The 16,383-nt window shown below is 60.9% G+C and overlaps 3 protein-coding genes across 12 annotated transcripts; all 3 read right to left on the reverse strand.

Annotated features, from left to right (window-relative positions):
* Nucleotides 1-1,129: 1,129 nt before the first annotated feature.
* LOC120497557 (flavin-containing monooxygenase 5-like) lies at nucleotides 1,130-6,245 on the reverse strand. 3 transcript variants are annotated; one of them, XM_039699207.1, is made up of 9 exons: nucleotides 6,104-6,245; nucleotides 5,628-5,979; nucleotides 4,309-4,497; nucleotides 4,068-4,230; nucleotides 3,274-3,416; nucleotides 2,841-3,040; nucleotides 2,402-2,751; nucleotides 2,012-2,124; nucleotides 1,130-1,929 (listed from the first exon to the last, which is right to left on the reverse strand). In XM_039699207.1, exons 2-9 carry the CDS (start codon nucleotides 5,772-5,774, stop codon nucleotides 1,219-1,221), a joined length of 2,016 nt encoding a protein of 671 aa, XP_039555141.1. In that variant the 5' UTR covers nucleotides 5,775-5,979; nucleotides 6,104-6,245; the 3' UTR covers nucleotides 1,130-1,218. The 3 variants fall into 3 exon arrangements, with proteins under 3 accessions (XP_039555141.1, XP_039555140.1, XP_039555142.1); XM_039699206.1 differs by having other exon boundaries at nucleotides 5,628-6,234; XM_039699208.1 differs by having other exon boundaries at nucleotides 1,424-1,929; nucleotides 2,012-2,084; nucleotides 5,628-6,234.
* A 135-nt stretch (nucleotides 6,246-6,380) lies between these two features.
* Nucleotides 6,381-12,104, reverse strand: LOC120497559 (flavin-containing monooxygenase 5-like). Of its 8 annotated transcripts, none has more exons than XM_039699216.1 (9): nucleotides 10,300-10,458; nucleotides 9,964-10,183; nucleotides 9,578-9,766; nucleotides 9,337-9,499; nucleotides 8,949-9,091; nucleotides 8,418-8,617; nucleotides 7,796-8,145; nucleotides 7,408-7,480; nucleotides 6,381-7,179 (listed from the first exon to the last, which is right to left on the reverse strand). In XM_039699216.1, the coding sequence occupies exons 2-9, from the start codon at nucleotides 10,108-10,110 to the stop codon at nucleotides 6,834-6,836; spliced, it is 1,611 nt and encodes a 536-aa protein (XP_039555150.1). In that variant the 5' UTR covers nucleotides 10,111-10,183; nucleotides 10,300-10,458; the 3' UTR covers nucleotides 6,381-6,833. The 8 variants fall into 8 exon arrangements, with proteins under 8 accessions (XP_039555150.1, XP_039555148.1, XP_039555143.1 ...); XM_039699214.1 differs by lacking the exon at nucleotides 10,300-10,458 and adding an exon at nucleotides 11,432-12,104 and having other exon boundaries at nucleotides 6,834-7,179; nucleotides 9,964-10,117; XM_039699209.1 differs by lacking the exon at nucleotides 10,300-10,458 and adding an exon at nucleotides 11,432-12,102 and having other exon boundaries at nucleotides 6,834-7,179; nucleotides 9,964-10,121.
* A 644-nt stretch (nucleotides 12,105-12,748) lies between these two features.
* Nucleotides 12,749-16,377, reverse strand: PLPP6 (phospholipid phosphatase 6). The gene is made up of 2 exons (XM_039699219.1): nucleotides 15,978-16,377; nucleotides 12,749-14,280 (listed from the first exon to the last, which is right to left on the reverse strand). Exons 1-2 carry the CDS (start codon nucleotides 16,348-16,350, stop codon nucleotides 13,910-13,912), a joined length of 744 nt encoding a protein of 247 aa, XP_039555153.1. The 5' UTR covers nucleotides 16,351-16,377; the 3' UTR covers nucleotides 12,749-13,909.
* Between the last annotated feature and the right edge of the window lie 6 nt (nucleotides 16,378-16,383).

Below are 16,383 nucleotides of genomic sequence, written 5' to 3' on the forward strand. Positions count from 1 at the left end.
TCTTCTCTAAAAAAACTCCAGTCCCTCTGTCCCTTGCAGGTCATACTCTCCAAACGCTCCCTGAGGTTCACCCAGGCTGTGGCTCCTGTCTGGCATGTGCCATCTGAGTCCCCTGCATCACACACACAGGCACCCAGCCTGTGCCAGGACAGGTCTTTGTGCACAGCCTGCAATACCTGGCTTTGCTGAATTAACTTTTACAGCTCAAACCCTCCTGCATCCAGACCAGCCCTTGTAGCACTGGGAGATGGTGTGACACAGGTACACGCAAGTCACGGATGGAAATGCTGCCCACACCACAGCCCCAGCAAACCTCCACAGCATCTCAGCACATCCACTCTCAGTCTGGCAGCAAGCCCCTGCCAGCCGCAGCCCACAGCAAGGCTGCTGCCTGCCTGCCCCATCACCAGGGCCCTTCGGTTCCCGCCAGCCCCCGCTTCTCATGTGGAAAATGACACGTGAATTACACGCATTCCCTTCCCCGGGATGTGCCACGCGTGCTGCCTCTCCCACCCAGCCAGTGCCCACCCTGGGAAGCACTGGCAGGCAGCCCGAAGGGGCTCTGCAGAGGGACAGGGTCTGTCCGGCAGCACTGGGAGCGCTGGCAGGCATTCCCGGGGGCTCTCAGGGGGAACGGGGTCCAGCACCTCGCCGGGCGTGTCGGCCCTGTGCTGGGGTGGCCCGGGGAGCCTGATCCACCCGGACTCTCCCTCTTTGGAGACGGGAACCAGAGCCGAGCCCTGGGCTCGCCGTGAGGTTGAGGGGATGAACTGGGAAAGCGGGGGCGGAAAATCTCCCTCCGAGCAGGCAAGGCTGCGCGGGGCTGTCACGGCGGGCCCGGCCCACGGGCACTCGCGGCTCTGCCCTGGCCCGGGGGAAGAGCGGGACACACCGGCAGGGCCGGGCCCTCCCGAGGGGCTGCCAGACGGCGCCTGCACCGCTGCGGGGTCCGGGACACCGCTACACCGCCGGGACGCGCAGCCACGCCTCACCCACCGCCTCCCGCAGAGGCGCCCGGGGAGCCACCACCCTCACACCCACCCACCCGCGGCACCCGCCCCGCCCCCGCCATGTTCCGCCGGGCCGGGGCGCGGAGCCGGGGCCGCGCCGCCTCAGCCGCCGGCGGCCGTGCCTGTTACGGGCGGGGGTGACGGGGGGCTGCGGGGTGCCAGCGGCCGGGGTGCTGCCCGTGGGCCGGCGGGACCCCCAGGCTGGAGCTCAGACTGACGCAGCCAGGCGCTGTGCTGTCCGGTCCCCGCAGCAGGGGACGAGCTTTATTGCCATTGCCCGAGGCCCCCCGCTTGGGCACGTTCCCACTTTCTCCACCACCTCTGACCTGACCCAAAGACAGAGCTCGTGGGGGCTGCCTGGCCAGGATTTAGGGAGCTGTTCCCAGAGCAGCCCGTGAGCAGACTTGGTGGTATCACAGCGGGAAAGCGCAAGAGGCCAGGCTGCACCTTCAAGGAACGGCTCCCTCCGTGCTCCGGCGCAGCTAGCGAGAGATAACACACACAAGCCCAAGGGAAAAGCAGAATGCTGCCGGCAGGACCCGCTGTCTCCTTCCCTTGAGGCTAAGGAGAGAGCGAGACGTAGAGCAGGGTGGCCACAATCATGCCGATGCTGAGGAGCAGGGTGAGGGCGCGGGGCAGGGCGCGGGGCCGCGCGGCGCGGCGGGCGGCCCGCGGCTGCAGGGCGCTGACCACGCGCTGCCGCTGGCTGAGGATGGCGGCCCTGGCTCCCGCCCAGGCGCCCGGGCCCCGCAGCCGGTACTGGTACGGCGTGCAGGGACCGAAGGCCACCTCCATGGCCAGCCTGGGGTCCGTGAGGAACAGCGTGAGCAGGTTGGGCTTGACCCCCAGCTGGCGGGCGAGGTCGTCCATGTAAGGGAGGTAATCCACCTGGATGGTGTGCCGCTGGCTCTTCACGTACCTGCGGGCAGGGAGGCAGGAGGGTTTGACAGCGGGAGCAGCGGGGGTGAGGGTGGCAGGGCCGAGCGGCACGGGGGCCTTACCGCTGAGCCATTCTCTGCTTGGTCTGTGTGATTTCGGCCAGCATGTCGGCGGGCGGCGGCAGGCCCTGCAGCCCTGGGCAAAAGGAGGCTGGAGCTGGAGGCGGGCTGTGCTCCTGCCATAGGAGCAAAGTGGGAGACACGGGCAAAGTAACAGCAGGAAAGGAAAGGAAGAAGGTGGTTGCAGGCACCAGGACCAGTTAGTGACCCCCACAAGAGAGGAACAGTGCAAGAGTAGCAGAAAAACGCAAAGCAGGGTTTTGTCCTCATGAAGAAGCCAAAGGAGGATGAAAAGGTGAGTGTGGAGAGGCAGCATGTGAGGGGATGCCACCAGCAATGATTCAGTCGTGGCTGGGGGAGCCCAGCTGCATGCCCCAAACTGCCCTGGCTCACCTTTGAAGACGTAGGCGGCCCAGCGACTCTGGAGCTCTGAGATGGGCATGATGGCTCCCCAGGGCTGGATGAGGCCGATGAAAGCCAGTGTCGGCTTCTCCAGCTCAGGGGGGAACATGAATTTGTAGAGGGGAATCTGGTTCTCCACCACCTTCACGCAGCTCTCGAGGAACGGGAAGGAGAAGCTGTAACCTGTGGCAAAAACTACGGCATCGACATCTTCCCTGGTGCCATCCTCAAAGATGGCCGATGTCTCTGTGAACTCCCGGACGTTCGGCTTCACCCGCACCCTGCCCGAAATGATGCGGTTGGGCAGGTCATCGTTGACAGTGGGGTGCTGGTCAAGGATCCTGGAGGGCACAGACAGGACTCGCTCAGGCCCTGGCAGGGGGATGGGCATTGCTGGGGCAGGCACCTGGGCTGCTGCTGGGGCACTCACCCGTGCTTGGGCTTTAGGCCATAGAGGGTGTGGTCAAAGCGGGAATTCAGCTTCCACTCCATGAAGAAATTCCTGATACTTTGAGGCACCACGTCCTGGAGGAGCTGCATGAAGCGACTGAGGTAGCTGATGTCAAAGGGGTACCCATTGTCTGCCACCCGGTGCAGCACCCAGGACCCACGCCTGGTGCTGAGGAAAACCTGGAAGGAAGGTGAAGAGAGGTGGTGGCACAGCAGCATGCTCAGACTGGGCTGGGCCCCGGCTGTGCTCCAGGGAAGCCAGCACAGCTACTGGGACCACAGTAGCCACCCCCACAGAGAGGGGACAGAGTGCTTGTGCCAGGTGCTGGAGGTTGGGGAGCCCACAGGGGACGGCGGGTGATGATCGGTGCCCTCTGGGGTCCCGTCCCTGTGAGCTCTCCCTGTGAGCACACCTGCTTGGCTGTGTGGCTCAGCTCCACTGCGATATCGATGCCTGAATTCCCAATGCCAACCACGACCACCCGTTTTCCCCAAAAGGGCTGAGGGATCTTGTAGTCCCGGCTGTGCAGGTAGGAGCCCTCAAACTTCTCCAGCCCTGGAAGAGAGAGGGAAGCCATGCTGGGCTGGGATGTGGAGCAGGAGGATGGCTGCCCCCTGTTCAGACTGGCGGTGTGTTTTGGGAACAAGCTGGCACCAGTGTGACCAACTGGGGTTATGCAGTCCTGGGGTGGTGCCCAGAGAGGTGGTGGCATCACCAGCATGGAAGATTCTCAGTGTAGCCCTGAGCATCCTGCTCTGGCTTTGGGACTAGCCTGGCCGGGAACAGGGCTTGGACTGGAGAATTCCATGCTTCCATCCCAAAATTCTGCTGCAGATCCTGTCTAGTGCCAGTAGAGGAAAAACCAGGGTCTGTGCCATCTCACCAGACCCTGGTGACAGTGTTCTCCAGCCTGTCCCCCAGCCAAAGAGGGTCTCCACAGCTGAAAGCTCTCCAGGCTTTTCCTCCTGGCACCTGGAGGAAAGACCACCACCAGTGCTGAGCCCTCCAGCCTTGGTGAGGAGCTGGAGGGCCCAGCAGGTGCTTGGCCAGCAGCATGGAGAGGGAGCCTGTCTCAGATGGGAGAGACACGCTGGTGACATCTGCCAGCAGCATGCTTTGGACACTCATGCAATCCCCACTGGTGTGTTGAAACTGCAGAGCCATTTAAGGATATCAAGGAGCAGGCAAGCAGCCCACAGGCAGTACCTGGGAAGGAACTGAGCGGGAGATGTGCATCGGTGTGGTGCCCACTGCACACCAGCACGGCGTCGAAGACGGCCGCCTCCTGCTTCCCCTCGCTCTCCGTCACCACCTCCCACTGCCCGCTGCTGGCGAAGTCGGGGCGCTTGGACACGCGGCACACGCTGGTCTGGCACGGATGGGGAGCGGGGTCAGGCACCCTGTGCCCCGCTCCCGCTGCCGCCTCCCGCTCGGCCCCAGCCCTCACCCTGAAGCGGATGTGGCGCAGCAGGTCGAAGTGCTGGGCGTACATGCGGAAGTACTCCATGATCTTGGAGTTGTGCATGTAGTTGGGGAAGTCCTCAGGGATGGGGAAGTCGCTGTAGCACATCATCTCCTTGGAGGTGTTGATGATGACGGAGCGGTAGATGCTGGCACGGCCGTCCTCGGGGTGCTCCTGTGGGAGCGGGGCACAGCTCAGCCCTGGCCAGGGAAGGATGGGCCACCTGTCTGCCCCACCTGGCACCTCCCCCGTGGGTGCAGGATTAAGCAACAGGTTGTTGTAGGACCCATCCCTGCACCCAGCAACTCTCCTGTGGTTGAGACCCCCCCACCCCAAAAAACAGGGATTTATCTCTGGACTGACAGCAGTGGTGACAGTGAGTCGTGGTGGTCTTGTGCCTCAGTTTCCCCACTTCCACTCCTTGACCTTATGAGGTAGTGCATTCCCAAAGCTCCTGTGGTGCCATTGCCCTGGCTGCCACATCAGGTCTCACCAGCTGTGGAGCAAGCTCCAGTGCTTCCTGGTGAGCGGTTGCTTCTGCTTACCAGGTCTGTGCCTTGACAGCTGGGTGCTCCTGCTCTGGTTCTGCTCCACCAACCCTGTCCCTGACAGGTGGAACTAGCGGACTGTGACAGATCCACCCCAGACCCCACTCTGGCATGATGCCACCTGTGTCCCCCCAGGGCTCTCCCACACACTTATCAGGGCATGGTGGGAACACTGGTCATTTTGTTGGTGGGTCCGTGGGATTCAAGTCAACAGCCTCATTAGGTGGGGCAGAGATGAGCTCCAGGATTGCTCCAAGGTAGGGAGAGCCAAGGCACAGAGAAGGCAGAACACGGTATCTCTGTGTAGGCGAGTGGCACAGAAGCAGAAAGAGGAGCAACCATGATTCCAGGAAAGGGCTGGGCAGGACAGGGACAGACAGTGGGGGCAGATAAGACAAAATAGGTAGGCATGGGCTGGTAGTGACCAAGAGCAAAACAGCAGAGGAAGGTGTGGATAAGACTTGTGGGGAAGGGAGGAATGGGAAAGGGGAAATCAGTGCTGGAGGAGCAAGCCATGGAGTGAAGTCCTTGGGGAGGCTTCATCCTGCTGCTTGTGAGCAGGAGCTGGGTCCTATGTGTCTGGCACACCAGATGGCACCACCCTGCCAAATCAGTTTCACTTTCCTTGGTTTTCCTTGGAAACCTGCCTGCCGCACACATGCAAAGCAGGGGAGCACCGCATCATTATCTGCCAAGGACCGATCCCAAGCCTGTCCATGCTGCTGCCAAGGAGCAGGCTGGCTGCTCAGGGCTTACCTCGAAGCGCCAGAGCCCCCCGATGTCCTTGCTCCTCTCAAAGCAGGTGGGCTCCAGCCCCTCATCCAGGCAGCATTTCAGGGCGCACAGGCCGGAGGCACCGGCACCGATGATGGCCACTCTCCGAGCAGCCATGTCCCCCGGCATGGTGGTGGCAGGATGTGGGAGAGGCTGTGGCCAGGAGTTGGAGAGCCAGGCAGGTCCCTCAAGGGAGACTGCCCGGTGCTGCTCGTTTTGAGGGTGGCTGCCCCTGTACTTCCGTGGGTGGCCAAGATGTCGCAAGATGTTCTTCCAGACATGATCTACAGGTTTCTCTCACCTGCCTGCCACGCCTCCTGGCCTGCCCTGCCCTCTGCAAGAGGCATATTAAATTCTGTAAGCGTTTAATGATGCCGACACTGCCCCAGGACTTCCTGGGCAGGACAGAGATGTGGCTATGCTTTGGATTTTGGCAGGTTGTGGCATGGAAGACAAACCTAGGGGATGGGGGGGTGACTAGCCCAGGCATCTGATGGACAGGACCGTCATCTGGGTCCCCAGCCACCTTCTGGAGGAGCTGTGTGCAGGTGAGCAGGGTGGCACTGAGCCATGCCATGTGACCACCAGGACCCGCTGTGGCAGGATACACCTTGGGAGAGGCTGTCTTGCTGTGGAGCGTGTGTGCACGTCAGCCTATGGTGTAACAGGCCAGTGCTACACGGCCGATCTCAAACTCACGAGCATTCCCACAGCACACGGAGGGTCATGATGGTGTCAGTAACAGGACAGGCACTTGGCCGTTTATTGCATTCATCCACTTGGAAATTGTGCTGTGCCGTTGCTGCTTAGCTCTGGTGTGCGTGTGGCAAAATTGGCACGGTTGGGTTACAGGGGACAGAAAAGCCTGGAGCGCTGGCTGAGGGGGACTGGAATTTAGCCTGCAGTGAGCAGGTTTCCTCCTCTGTCTATGACAGCATTCACCGAGGGGAGGTGCAGAGCAGGAGCCCAAGTGTTATTTTGGCAGCTGGGGAGGTTCTGTGCATCCCTAGTTCATGGTGTGGTCACAGCTGAGCTGTGCCAGGCAGAAGGAGGTTTCTGCCACCTCTGGGGTGCACAGGCTTCCAAGGGGCAGGGGTGGCCAGCCAGTCCCACAGCACATTGCAAAGCTGTCCTGGTTTAGGGAGTCACCCCAGGACAAAAGCCTCCCTTCCTGCGCTTGCAGGGCACCTACAAGTAAGCAAATACAGCTGCCAGGATGGCCACAGCCCCGATCAGCTTGAAGACGAGGGGTATGGCAGGGGCTGAGGTGCTCTCTTCCACGTGTCGTGTCTGCAGGGGCTTGAGGATGCGCTGCTGCTGGCTGAGGATGGCCTCCCTGGCACCTGCCCAGGCGCCTGGGCCCCGCAGCCGGTACTGGTACGGCGTGCAGGGACCGAAGGCCACCTCCATGGCCAGCCTGGGGTCCGTGAGGAACAGCGTGAGCAGGTTGGGCTTGACCCCCAGCTGGCGGGCGAGGTCGTCCATGTAAGGGAGGTAATCCACCTGGATGGTGTGCCGCTGGCTCTTCACGTACCTGCGGGCAGGGAGGGAGGGCAGGTAGGTGCTGAGGGCAGGTAGGTGCTGGAAGCAGAGCTGGGCAGATGCCTTGCACACCTGGAAGGACTGTGGGTAGTGTGGCCAACAACATCACTGCCCTCTGTTGGCACACACAAACGTGCCAGGATGCATCCATGGGACAGGATGGATGCCCATGAGCAGCGGTGCCGAAGGCAGCCCCTTGGTGCTCCCGCAGGGATCTTACCGCTTTGCCATCGCTTCTTTCTTCTGCTCAATGTCAGCCTCCATGTTGTGCTGCAGGGGCAGCTCGTTCAGCCCTGGGGAGGATGAGACACAGCAGCCACTGTGGTGCTGGCCTTGCCTCGGTGCTGCACCTCTGCCAGCACCACCATGGTGTGTGGTCTTGCACCTGAGGCATGTCCACGGGATGGGAAGCAGCAGCCTGTGGAGCTCAGGGTATGGATGTGCCTGTGCCTCTCAGAGAAGAGGCCATCTCCCTGTGACAGCCACAAGGCAGCAGTGCCATCACCATGCCCAGAATGGCACAACCAGCTGCTGCCTTCTCAACATGGCTGGGCACCACCTGCCCTCACTCCAGGACTGCATCCACAGGGCAGGTTTGCCTGACTCACCTTTGAAGACACGGGTGGCCCAGCGACACTGGAGCTCTGAGATGGGCATGATGGCTCCTAGGGGCTGGATGAGGCCGATGAAAGCCAGTGTCGGTTTCTCCAGCTCAGGGGGGAACATGAATTTGTAGAGGGGAATGTGGTTCTCCACCACCTTCACGCAGCTCTCGAGGAACGGGAAGGAGAAGCTGTAACCTGTGGCAAAAACTACGGCATCAACATCTTCCCTGGTGCCATCCTCAAAGATGGCCGATGTCTCTGTGAACTCCCGGACGTTCGGCTTCACCCGCACCCTGCCCGAAATGATGCGGTTGGGCAGGTCATCGTTGACAGTGGGGTGCTGGTGAAAGACCCTGGAAGGTGCAAGAAGCCATTAGGGCACTGGGAAGGGAGTGCCTCTGCTCTGTGTCCTGCTCCAGCTGCTGCTCCCTACTCTGGGGCAGCTGCCCCTACACTGCTGTCTCCAAGAGTCCTTGGAAGGGGCAGTGGTGGCTCCCTCAAGCATTGCCTGGGCACAACAAAATAATAACCCAGTCCAGGCACTGGAGCAGGGAACGGCCAAGCTGGGCAGGACACAGAAGGAGGCAGACGATCCCTTCTGGGTAGGGGGAGTGTTTGGTGATACCTGTGCTTTGGCTTCAGGCCGTAATGTGAGTGATCAAACCTGGCATTCAGCTTCTTCTCCATGTAGTCACATGCCATGGATGAGCTGACCAGCCCCTGCAGGAATGTGTTCAGGCGGGTGGTTAAGACGGTGTCCATGGGGTAGCCCTGATCTCCGACACGGTTGAAGATCCATGCACCCCGGCGGGTGCTGAGGAACACCTAGACAAGGAAGAAGGATCACTGGCTGAAGGCAGTGGTCATCCTGGGAAGGCTGCCCTTTGGGGGATGTGCCCTTGCCCTGGGATCACTTTGCTTTTTGCTGCCCAAGCACTGGGTGAAGACCCAGAGGGCTGCTCACTGGCATGTCACAGGGGAGTGGGACCAAGTCTCAATTGCCTGGCAGCTGGGATTGGCAGGAGCCAGCATTGCCAAACACAGCAAGTGCTGGCATGGAGAAGCAGCTGTGCAAGAGTCTTGGTTTTGGTGTCCTGCAGAGCTGACAGTGTCCCACAGAGGCAATCCTGCCCACCAGGACCCTACTCCTGCTTACCTGCTGGGCTGTTTGGCTGATCTCCACAGCCAGGTCTGACCCTGAATTCCCGATCCCGATGACAACAACTCTTTTGTCTGTGAAAGCTTGAGCATCCTTGTAGTCTCGGCTATGGAGGTAGCAGCCCTTGAACTTCTCAATTCCTGTGAGCAGAAGGAGGAGGAATGCTTGGCTTCCTGGTGCCAGGCTGGAGGATCACCCCCTAAAGACTGGAGACGCTCCCTTACCTCACCAAAGCACTCCTGGGGAGCACAGGAGCACTCCTGGAGTGAGAGCAAGGCAGGGAAATGTTGGGGCTGGGGGGAAAGCAGCAGGGAGAATAGGGACTGGCATGAACAAGCTTTCTAGTGTCTCTGGTGTCTGCTCACAGCAGTGCACAGGGCAGTACCTGGGAAGGAACTGAGCGGGAGATGTGCATCGGTGTGGTGCCCACTGCACACCAGCACGGCGTCGAAGACGGCCGCCTCCTGCTTCCCCTCGCTCTCCGTCACCACCTCCCACTGCCCGCTGCTGGCGAAGTCGGGGCGCTTGGACACGCGGCACACGCTGGTCTGGCACGGATGGGGAGCGGGGTCAGGCACCCTGTGCCCCGCTCCCGCTGCCGCCTCCCGCTCGGCCCCAGCCCTCACCCTGAAGCGGATGTGGCGCAGCAGGTCGAAGTGCTGGGCGTACATGCGGAAGTACTCCATGATCTTGGAGTTGTGCATGTAGTTGGGGAAGTCCTCAGGGATGGGGAAGTCGCTGTAGCACATCATCTCCTTGGAGGTGTTGATGATGACGGAGCGGTAGATGCTGGCACGGCCGTCCTCGGGGTGCTCCTGTGGGAGCGGGGCACAGCTCAGCCCTGGCCAGGGAAGGATGGCTGGGGCTGATGAGGTGCTTCTTTTCATGGAGCCCCTGCCCTCAGTCTCACCCAGAGGATCCCACCATGGCCAGCTGCCACTCCACCAGCCACCACGGACCCCTGAGGGTCACCGTGCTGACCCCAAGCAGACACGTTGCCAGCAGGGTTTACCTCAAACCTCCAGAGGCCCCCGATGTCGCCGGTCCTCTCGAAGCAGAAGGGCTCCAGCCCCTCCTGGAGGCAGGCTTTGATGGCGCACAGCCCGCTGCTGCCCCCGCCGATGATGGCCACCTTCTTTGCCATGCTGCGCTCCACCATCGCGCTTCTGCCTGGGGACAGCGTCGGACAGGGGACTGAGCTGCCAGGAGTGCGAGTGTGCAAGACTTTGATCCTGGCCAAAGAGGTCCCAAGCAAGAGAGGCAGCCCCTCAAAAGTGTGTCTGGGGTTGCAAAGCCACTGCTCACCCCACCAGGTTTTGCGCTGGCCAGTGCTGGGTTTTGCACTTACTTGAGGAGAAATCCTACCGAATGTCAGGGAGCCTCAAAATCTCCCCGCCCACGCCAAGTCCCGGCGATGGAGGTGCCCTGAAGTGCTGTGGGGACCGACGGCTCCCTCCCGGGTGGGTGACAGCCCCTCTGCCCGCCCTTTGCCCTCTCCCTTCCCCGGGGAGATTCCTGCTGCGCTGTCGCGGTGCCGCTGGTGCCGGCAGCTCGGGGACAGCCTTCACCGACCTGCGGCCGTGGGACGAGCAGCCCGGGGCAGGCTGGGGCGGGCACGGGGCCGTGCGGGGGTCTCTGCCGGGGTGCCCCGGCCCGTGAGGCCGGCCCGAGGCCCGGCTTTACGGTGCGCGGCCCGGGAGCGGGGCCTCCCCCTCCGTCACTCCTCCCACGGGCCCGGGAGAGGAAGCCCGGAGCCGGCTGGCTCCCGGCGCCTGCTCGGCTGTTCCGGCAGCGGCCGAGGGAGCCATGCCAGGCGGGGACACGGACACGCAGCCGATCCTTGTGGTTGCGTGCTTGGTAAACAAACGCTGTCCTGGACTTTGGCGCTAGGATTATCAGGATCAGCCCACGCCCGCTTCTTATTCTGGTACCCGGGATGACACACCGCTCTGGCTGCTCCAGTGGCGGCTGGCGCTGTATCGCCCACATCCCCCGTGCCCCTGGGCTGGGCATGTCGGCAGTGTCCCCATAGCCACGGCTCACCCTGGGTCAGCAGAGTCCTTGGGGCCGGTGGAGCCCTGGTGAGAGGAGCACCAGGCGATTGGGGTGTCCCTGGTGTGAGGGTGGTGGCACCAGCAAGGAAAAGGCTGTCCCTCACAGCAGGAGGCACAGACCGGGGGATCCAAACTTGCTGCTGGCTCCTGGCACACTCACAGCCAGACAGCCCCCGAGGCTGCAGGGGAAATTTGCTCTTCCATATGCAGAGAACTTTGCTGTAGAGTTGAGCAAGGCAGAGGGGCCAAGCTCTGCAGCTGAAATGATTTTAATCTTCTAAAACTCTAGTATGTTTGCAGTAAGCTTAATAAAGCTCCTTCTGTCCCTTGCTGTCAGCAAGGGCTGATCTCTGCCCAGGGCAGAGATGCTGAGCTGCCAACCCACACTCTGTGCCTGCCTGTCAAAAAGCATCAAAAGGATCTTACCAAGCCAGGGATCGGCACAGGAATGGAGAGCTGGCAGCACTGGCAGTGCTGCTCTTCCTGCTCTGCTTCAGCTGGCTTCTGGCTCTTGCAAGCTCTGCACAGACTGCTCAAAGGCAACAGCTACAGGGGACTTCTCTGAGCTCTCCAGCGCTCTGCTGTTGCTATGAAACCTCTGTGCAGGTTGCCTCTGAATTGCCCTTCTCCCTGCAGGAGGCTGTATAGCCTTGGACTTTACCCCCCCGTAGCTGGACTCAGTACAGACAAACTGTGCTGTTGGGCAGCAGGGTCATGCCATGCCATTTTGGTTGAGGGTGGTATTTGGTTGGTTGATGTCTGTGGAAATTCACAGTTCCCCATACCTGGCAAGCACTCAGGATGTAGATTGTGTGCAGCAGTGTCTGCTGTACAGTGTCTGCTCTGGGCTTCCACAGCGGGCAGAAATGCCGTGGGACAAGTGGAGCAGAAAGCTCCTCTGTCCTATCAGTGACCTGCACCCATGCTTGGAGGTGGCAAGCACAGGAGAGCAAAGGTTTCTCTGGTGGAGACAAGCATAGAAGAGCTGAGAGGGTGGCCAGGCAGCCTGTGACCCAGCAGGGCTGTGCAGTGGTGGTGGTGGGTGCTACCAGGACCTCAGAGTGTCGTGCAAGTGTCATGAGCAACTTTTTGGCACACACGTGTGTGGGAGCCACAAATGAAGAGGTTGCTGCTGTACCCTCCATGATGTAGAGAGGAAGACCCCAACAGCTCTCTCAGAGTGTCGTGCAAGTGTCATGAGCAACTTTTTGGCACACACGTGTGTGGAGCCACAAATGCACAGGTTGCTGCTGTACCCTCCATGATGTGGAGAGGAAGACCCCAACAGCTCGAAGAAGAGACTCTAAGTGCAGACAAAAAACACACTGTGTTTTGGAAAAGGTAGAGCAAAGATGTTTCAGCACAGCACAGCAAGCCCTGCCCACCCAGAGTGCCACCTGCCTGTGCTCCCACAGCCTCCACAGGGCTGGTCTCTCCTGGGGGCAGGAGGGCTCCGGAGTGTCCTGGTGCTGTGTGCAATTGCCAGACCGGCCCAGCTGGCTGCCAGGCATGCAGTGCAACCCAGGGGATTATTTTTTGGTTACTGCAGCACCAACCCAGACCTGGAAGCTTCACTGGCTCACCCTGTCAGTGGGTCAGGGCTCAGCTTCAGGGGAACCTTGTCATGTCAAGCACTTCCATTTCAGCCCCTGTGCAAGTGACAGTGACAGGGTGCTAGTACCAGCAGCCAGCAGGCTGCTCCTGCACACTCCACCCAGGAGAACGGCACACTTAAAACACTGCCTGGTTTTAATATGATTTAATTGGTGCTTTCCAGAGCCAGTGTGCACTAATAGACCTCAATGACCACAAAGAGCCTCACCTGGGCCCAATCCCTTTAGCCACATGCCAGAAGCACTGTTGATTATTTGAGCCCAGTCTAGAGCCCTCACTCCCTACCTGGCTGTGGTCCCTGCTGAAGTGTGCTCTGATTTTCTGGCTCAGTCTCAGCCCCAGCTCATTATAGAGGCTCCTTGTGTTCCCCTCCTGCCAAGGACCAGCAGCCCTTTGTGAAAAACAGGCTGCCGGTGGTGCCAGAAGAGGAAAGCCAGCCTGCCTGGAGCACAGGGAGCCGTGGCCGTGGTTGGCAGAGCCAGGCCTCTGGCTGCAGGAGGTGCAAGCAAGGCTCAGACCTGGGGCTGGGTGTATTTCTTGGCTCTGGGAAGGGGCTGGCTCTGCAGGACTCTCTGCAGCCTGGAATACTGAAAAGCCTGTGGAGGGAAAAAGGATTTGGGAAGCTCTGGACAAGAGCTTCAGGAGCAGGCTGCTGCTGGGAGCTGCTCACCCTGTTGGCCACAGAATGACCAACCCTTCAGTGCCATCCTTTCCCAATGACTCTGGGGGCCGTGGGCTCCACATCTAGCATTAGTGCAGCACTTAAATGAGAGCAATAGGGAAGAGACTGCTTAGGGAGGCAAAGCTCTGTCTGAGGACAGAGCCCTGTGGGTCCCCTCCAGGCAGGTGTTGTAGAGCAGGCTGTGCAGGGTATGCTTACAACAGCAGCATGATCAGTGTATTTATAGGATACAGATACAAGGGTCACTGCAGAGAAACCTCTGCAGAGTCACAGCTACCACACACGCCATGGGCTATGGCAGGTGCCCAGCGAGAGCATGCAGATTCACAGTATTAGCAGTGAGCTGCCGGAGGGGTGTGCTGAGCCCTCCCCAGGCTCTGCAGAGACTGCTTTTGGTCACCAGAGAACAGCCAGCGCAGACCCTGCCCGACAGCCGGCAGGACAGCACCGGACATCTGAGTGCAGGCCTGGAGCCTGCAGCACCGCTCGTGTGGAAGTCTTGGCCGGGCTGATGGGGGTCAGGATGCCAGCTCAGCCCCTCAATCCCCTCCCGTGCGCGCTCAGAACACCAGCACAGGGCCCCTGCTGGGTGCCGGGGCAGCAGGCGGTCAGCGGCTCCAGAGCGCGAAGAGGGCGGGCGCGGTGGCCGGGGACAGCCAGCAGTGCTCCACCACGCCGTAGAGCGCGTAGCCCAGCAGCAGCCCGAAGAGCACGTCCGTCATGTTGTGCCTGCCCAGCATGACCCGGGAGATGCTGACGATGAGAGCCCAGAGCACCACGAGCACGCGCAGCGGCACGGCCAGGACCAGGTGGCGCAGGACGAAGCGGCAGACCAGAGCGGCCCTGGTGGCGTGGCCCGAGGGGAAGGAGTACTTGTCCACCGAGATGGTGACGAACATGTCCATCTTGTTGTGCGTGGGCCGCGGCCGCTTGACGAGCCCCTTCACCACCGCCACCATCACCAGGTCCAGCAGCAACGCTGGAGAGACAGCAACAGGGGTTATGAAGGCAGAACCATCAGCTGAGGGCCATCGGCTGTCAAAGCTGCCCGAAGGGGATGCTTTTCCCCATGGCTGCAAGACCCAGGCAGGGAGAGCACAGCACGCAGCTGCTCTTGGCCTTCTGCAGCAGAACGAGCACATCCTGAACTCTGCACTCACCCCTCGTGCACCACCAGCCCCTTGGCCTGCCACGGCCTGCACCCCAGGGCTTTTCTCTCTGTGCAGAATCTGACTGTGCCGTGACTGGGGGCCCGATCTGCTCCTTAGTCTGAGGGCAGCAGAGGCATGAAGCCCCCAGAGCTGCCCTGCCAGCAGTGCTGACTCTGCATTGCCCTGCTGACCGGGGTCAAACCGAGCGGGTGAATGATCAACCCCCTCCCCTCCGGCACAGGCCAGCGGGAAATGCTCAGGGCTGCTGGGCTGCCAGGGCTCTGGGCTCTGCCTTCTCCCTGCTGCTCGGGGAACAGTTAACCCTGCTCTGGCTTTCCAGACGTGAATAAAGGATAACTGATGGTGGCTTGCCCCTGAGAGCTAAAGGCTGTGGTCACAGAAGAGGCAAAGTGCCTGTGATAAATGTTCAGCCAGTATTTGGCAAGAGCAGCTCCTCATGTAGGGCAAAGGGTGCTTTCTCCATCCCTGTTAGCTCAGCTTAGCACAGCACCCACAGCCTGGGCTACTTCTTGTTGTGTAAGAGACCAACTTCTGTTTGCCCTAAGACACATTTGTGGACTCCAAATCTTTTGGTCACTTCAGTTCATTTCCTTTGGTTAATCATTTAAGACCAAATTTTCTTTTTTTTTTTTTTTTTCCCACATGTAAAACTAGATCAACTGCTTTTTCTCTTTCTACACAGGAACTGGGAAATTCAAGTTGGACATGAGGGAATCCTCCTTCCCCACATGGGTGCTGCAACCCAGGGGCAGATCCCCAGAGAGGTGGGTGGCTGTTGCCCAGAGCACTGAGGTGTTGGGACAGCTCTCCCTGGAGCAAAGGTTGGGCTGGAGGCATCCAGTTCTGCTCTGGGGCTCCAATTTAACCATGTGCTGCTAGATGAGAAAGATGCACAAACCTATGTTTCCCACCAAGCAAATTTCAATTCAAAACTGGACTGATCCTAATTATTTGCAGCTTCATACAAGAGTAACATCAGGGAACCGAAAGGTCTGGTGCCCTGGAGCTATTAGAGTTCCTAAATAAGCAAAAATTAATCCTCTTAACTATACCTAGGCTGTTCTGTGTGTGTGTGAAACACTACACCACGCAGGATTAGAATGTGAGCTTTGAGCCAGGTTTCCTCACTGGCTGGTGCACAACAATCCACGAAGGCCCTGCAGGCAGGGAGCCACGGCTCCGTGTGCCAGAGCAGCTTTTCAGGGAAATGCCTGGTGTCTCAACCCTCGGCAGCGCACCGGGAGCGCGCTGTTGCGAGAGGCCCCGGCCCCCAGAGCGTTTTGCAACCGCGGGAGCAGTTTGGCAATCGGGGGTTTGCCACCTCGCGGTTGCAGCCGTGACAAACGACTCGTGTCGGTGCCACCGCGCCCTTAAGCGGCAGGGTCACTCCCGTGCCCGCAGGGCCGGCACGGGCCGCTCCCAACCAGCCGCTGCTCCCGGCGCTCCGGCTCACCCCCACCCCTCGGGCCGCCCTCCCCCGCCGCGGGGCGAGCCCCCGCCTCACCGAAGAGCAGGTTGAGCAGCACCTCGCGGGCGGCCGAGCTGTCAGTGTGGCACAGCCCGTAGCAGGTGCCCAGCAGCCAGGGGATGCCGTGCCCCGACACCTCGATGACCTTCATGAGCGGGCGGGCGCTGCCCCAGGCCGAGCCCTCCCCAGCGCACACCCCGAGGCGCTTGGAGGCCCAGAGGTCGATGGCGAGCAGGGAGCTGAGCGCGATGCCCACGAAGGACGGGTTCAGCTTCATGCAGTCCTCCTCGGGCAGCGGGGCGGCCGCGGGCTCCCTGCGCCGGGACGGGCTCTCGGGGGCGCCGGGCCCGCGCTGGCTCAGGGACAGGAACTCCGGGCGCCCGCCGCGGCTGCTGCGGGGGCTCGGCATGGCGCCGGCGGGCGGCCTGCGGGGGGGGGGCGC

The sequence above is a fragment of the Passer montanus genome, unplaced genomic scaffold (genome assembly GCF_014805655.1).
Source record: "Passer montanus isolate IOZ18808 unplaced genomic scaffold, ASM1480565v1 scaffold131, whole genome shotgun sequence".
Taxonomy (NCBI): domain Eukaryota; kingdom Metazoa; phylum Chordata; class Aves; order Passeriformes; family Passeridae; genus Passer; species Passer montanus.

Excerpts from the sequence above, each read along its gene's own strand:
- LOC120497557 (XM_039699207.1), bottom strand. The coding sequence starts at position 5,774 with ATGCCGGGGGACATGGCTGCTCGGAGAGTGGCCATCATCGGTGCCGGT. Across the intron at positions 4,498-5,627 it reads GGGGGCTCTGGCGCTTCGAG|GAGCACCCCGAGGACGGCCG; the intron begins GTAAGCCCTGAG and ends CCGCTCCCACAG. Across the intron at positions 2,752-2,840 it reads GGCCTAAAGCCCAAGCACGG|GATCCTTGACCAGCACCCCA; the intron begins GTGAGTGCCCCA and ends TGTGCCCTCCAG.
- LOC120497559 (XM_039699216.1), bottom strand. The coding sequence starts at position 10,110 with ATGGTGGAGCGCAGCATGGCAAAGAAGGTGGCCATCATCGGCGGGGGC. Across the intron at positions 8,618-8,948 it reads TCAGCCAAACAGCCCAGCAG|GTGTTCCTCAGCACCCGCCG; the intron begins GTAAGCAGGAGT and ends TTCCTTGTCTAG. Across the intron at positions 7,180-7,407 it reads AAAGAAGCGATGGCAAAGCG|GTACGTGAAGAGCCAGCGGC; the intron begins GTAAGATCCCTG and ends CCCTGCCCGCAG.
- PLPP6 (XM_039699219.1), bottom strand. The coding sequence starts at position 16,350 with ATGCCGAGCCCCCGCAGCAGCCGCGGCGGGCGCCCGGAGTTCCTGTCC. Across the intron at positions 14,281-15,977 it reads GCTGCTCAACCTGCTCTTCG|CGTTGCTGCTGGACCTGGTG; the intron begins GTGAGGCGGGGG and ends CTGTCTCTCCAG.